At 42.3% G+C, this 2838-nt stretch overlaps 1 protein-coding gene across 2 annotated transcripts; it reads left to right on the top strand.

Annotated features, from left to right (window-relative positions):
* The first annotated feature begins 1005 nt into the window (after positions 1 to 1005).
* Positions 1006 to 2576, top strand: LOC119317911 (glycine cleavage system H protein, mitochondrial-like). 2 transcript variants are annotated; one of them, XM_037592414.1, is made up of 4 exons: positions 1015 to 1242; positions 1714 to 1802; positions 1877 to 2047; positions 2159 to 2576. In XM_037592414.1, exons 1-4 carry the CDS (start codon positions 1134 to 1136, stop codon positions 2282 to 2284), a joined length of 495 nt encoding a protein of 164 aa, XP_037448311.1. In that variant the 5' UTR covers positions 1015 to 1133; the 3' UTR covers positions 2285 to 2576. The 2 variants fall into 2 exon arrangements, with proteins under 2 accessions (XP_037448310.1, XP_037448311.1); XM_037592413.1 differs by having other exon boundaries at positions 1006 to 1242; positions 1877 to 2576.
* The last annotated feature ends 262 nt before the right edge of the window (positions 2577 to 2838 follow it).

The raw sequence follows: 2838 nt of genomic DNA, 5'->3' as shown, positions 1-2838 counted from the left end.
TTTGGTGTTTTACCTTTTTTTGGAAAATATGCTGACAATTTTGTAAGTGCTTGGACATATATCTAGACATGCCCAAACAACTTTTTCAAATCCATGAACTTTTTGTAAAAAAAATACACAAACTTCTTGATGCATGAAACATTTTATGGGTATATAGGAAATGGATATTGTTCAACTAAGAGACGCTTTATGTTGCACGATAAATATTTCTATTGACAGGTTTGTGAACATTCTTTTTCGCACTATGTAAAATGCGCATACTTTAGGTTTTCTGTAATATTTTAAAACTCTTTTAACCAGTGCGACCCACTAACAAGCATTGTTTTTTTATTTGTTATAAATTTTTAAAATATATTTATTTTACCTTTTATATAAACCCATTTAAGGGTCAGAAAAAAATGACCATGTGTTGCAAAAAAAAAGAACCCACATATATAAGTATATCAGTGTCTTTTTAAAAACTGTTCATCTATTTTTTTTAAATGTTTTCTGCATGAGACAAATGGTTGCATGTTGCAAGAAAAAATGTTCATACATATGGAAAAAAATGTTCGTGTATTTTTTAGAACTCATTTATATATTTTAACAATTTTTGTATATAAAGATAAATGTTCATGTATGTCGAATAGATGTTCATGTTTTGAAGAAGAATGTTCGCACATTAAAAATATATTTACGTGCACTCCTCGAATGCAGATACAAATTCTCTCTACTAGAGGGCTGTACACTGAGGACACGGCTGACTAATGAGAATTTGCCCACGCGGAGGACACGGTAGATTGAAATAGACCGATCTATAGTCCAATCACTCCTAGTACATACGAATAGGACAATTTTCAGGTCTCAAATTTGTTTAACATTAATCCATCGAATTTGGACCAAGCTGAGGGGGGCCCTTAATGGCTCTGCTCTAAAGCAAGGATGAGGCTATGAGCACCCATCAGCCATAGAAATCCTATCCTGCCTACCCCTCTTATTTCCTCCCCCTCTTCCTGAGCCAAACAATTTCCTTTTCCCTATCCTCCCACGGCCTCTTTCCACTACTACCACCGAGCCACCATCCCCTACAAGGGAGAGCAGAGAACACACATTCACTTTGTTGCTTCAGGTTGCAACACCTAAATTAGGCTACAATGGCTCTGAGGCTGTGGGCGAGCTCAGCTGCCAATGCCCTCAAGATTTCAAGCAGCGGCGCCAGGGCTGCTGCCCCGGCCTATTCGATCTCCAGATACTTCTCCACTGGTACAGTTTTGCTATTCATGCTAACTGAAGTTGTCTCAAGTAGGATTCGGCAAGATGTTTCTCCTTTTTTGGTAGAGAGTGCATGTAGTGTGCAATGTTCTTGTGCATTCTTTGCAGGCCAACTCTTTGCACTCAACACATTGTGGTTTTTTTACCTGTATCTTATGTGGGCTGGTCCTTTGTTGTTATCCGAAAAAGGAAAGGTGGAAAAAAATCTTCAATTAGAATAGAAGGAGGGGTACTTCTTCTAGAGATGGGAATAGTTGTTCTGCAAGCAAAATAGTTTCAGCTTCAGCAGCACACGATGTGCAGAGCCGGTAAAGCTATGGTCGTGTTTGAATGGATGGCTTTTCTCCGTTGATGTCTGAGCATTTTAAGTTTGTAAAAACTGGCAGTTTCTTCAATGAAAATCGACGAGGGAGCTCGTTGTTTAGAGAAAGTTTTTTGAATGGTTTTGATGTGAGTTTGCAGTTATTGATGGCTTGAAGTACACTTCCTCCCACGAGTGGGTCAAGAACGACGGCTCCGTGGCCACGATTGGCATCAGTGACCACGCCCAGGTGAACCAACGGCACTCCCTACATGTATGCTTTCCATATGTCAATCCTGCGTCAATAATAATCGCTGGGTGCAGGGCCATCTCGGGGAGGTGGTGTTCGTGGAGCTGCCGGAGGCCGGCACGAAGGTGAGCCAGGGCGGAGCCTTCGGCAACGTGGAGAGTGTGAAGGCCACCAGCGACGTCAACTCGCCCATCTCCGGCGAGGTCGTCGAGGTCAACTCAAAGCTGTCCGAGACCCCCGGCCTTGTACGCACAGCAAACACCTCGCCTCCGTCGATTAGCAATCCTTTCAGTCTTTCACGTCCGTGTAGCGATCCTAATGAACTGTGTTGTTGCGATTGCGCCGTGGCCTGGCAGATCAACTCGAGCCCGTACGAGGAGGGGTGGATGATCAAGGTGAAGCCGAGCAGCCCGGCGGAGCTGGAGGGCCTGCTGGACTCGGCCAAGTACACCAAGCACTGCGAGGAGGAGGACGCCCACTAGTGCTCCTTGCTCGATTATCGTTCCTTTTTTGTTGCAACCATGTCGACTACTCTTGTCTACAATAATTAAACCAGCTTCACCATGCGTTCAGTTCATCGGTTCCAGTTTTCTTTTGTCGTTGTACATGGCGTCCAGCAGTTTGTTATACCATTTCAGTGACCGTGACATCAGATATATGGGGAAGAGTTTGTATGTTAGTTTGTTGGTAAAAACAGACATTATCATCCACCAACAGATCATCATGTAACTACTCTAATATGGTTTATCTAAGTTTGCCCTTTTTTTACCCTTAGAGCTTGTGCCAAGATTGCTGTTTTACGTACATATTACCTCCTCTTCCCGTATATCATCTGTCACATCATAAAAAAAATCCTAGGTGAAAAAATTTGACAATCATTGGAGATGTCCTAGATGATGAAACACAAATTATTTTAGCCATGGAAAAGAATGCCTAGTTTTTTTTGTTGGATGTGTAGATTAATTTGAGCCATTTAATAACAAAGGTCTCATCGGGCAGATGCGTGTGGCAGAGACGGATAAGCTGATTTTCTCTT

The sequence above is a fragment of the Triticum dicoccoides genome, chromosome 6A (genome assembly GCF_002162155.2).
Source record: "Triticum dicoccoides isolate Atlit2015 ecotype Zavitan chromosome 6A, WEW_v2.0, whole genome shotgun sequence".
Classification (NCBI taxonomy): domain Eukaryota; kingdom Viridiplantae; phylum Streptophyta; class Magnoliopsida; order Poales; family Poaceae; genus Triticum; species Triticum dicoccoides.
The sequence above is the reverse complement of the archived record's forward strand: the minus strand, read 5'-3'. Positions and strand labels throughout refer to the sequence as shown.

Coding starts and splice junctions, on each gene's coding strand:
- LOC119317911 (XM_037592413.1), top strand. CDS start 1,134: ATGGCTCTGAGGCTGTGGGCGAGCTCAGCTGCCAATGCCCTCAAGATT. Junction 1,243..1,713: donor CTCCAGATACTTCTCCACTG/GTACAGTTTTGC, acceptor GTGAGTTTGCAG/TTATTGATGGCTTGAAGTAC. Junction 1,803..1,876: donor GCATCAGTGACCACGCCCAG/GTGAACCAACGG, acceptor CGCTGGGTGCAG/GGCCATCTCGGGGAGGTGGT.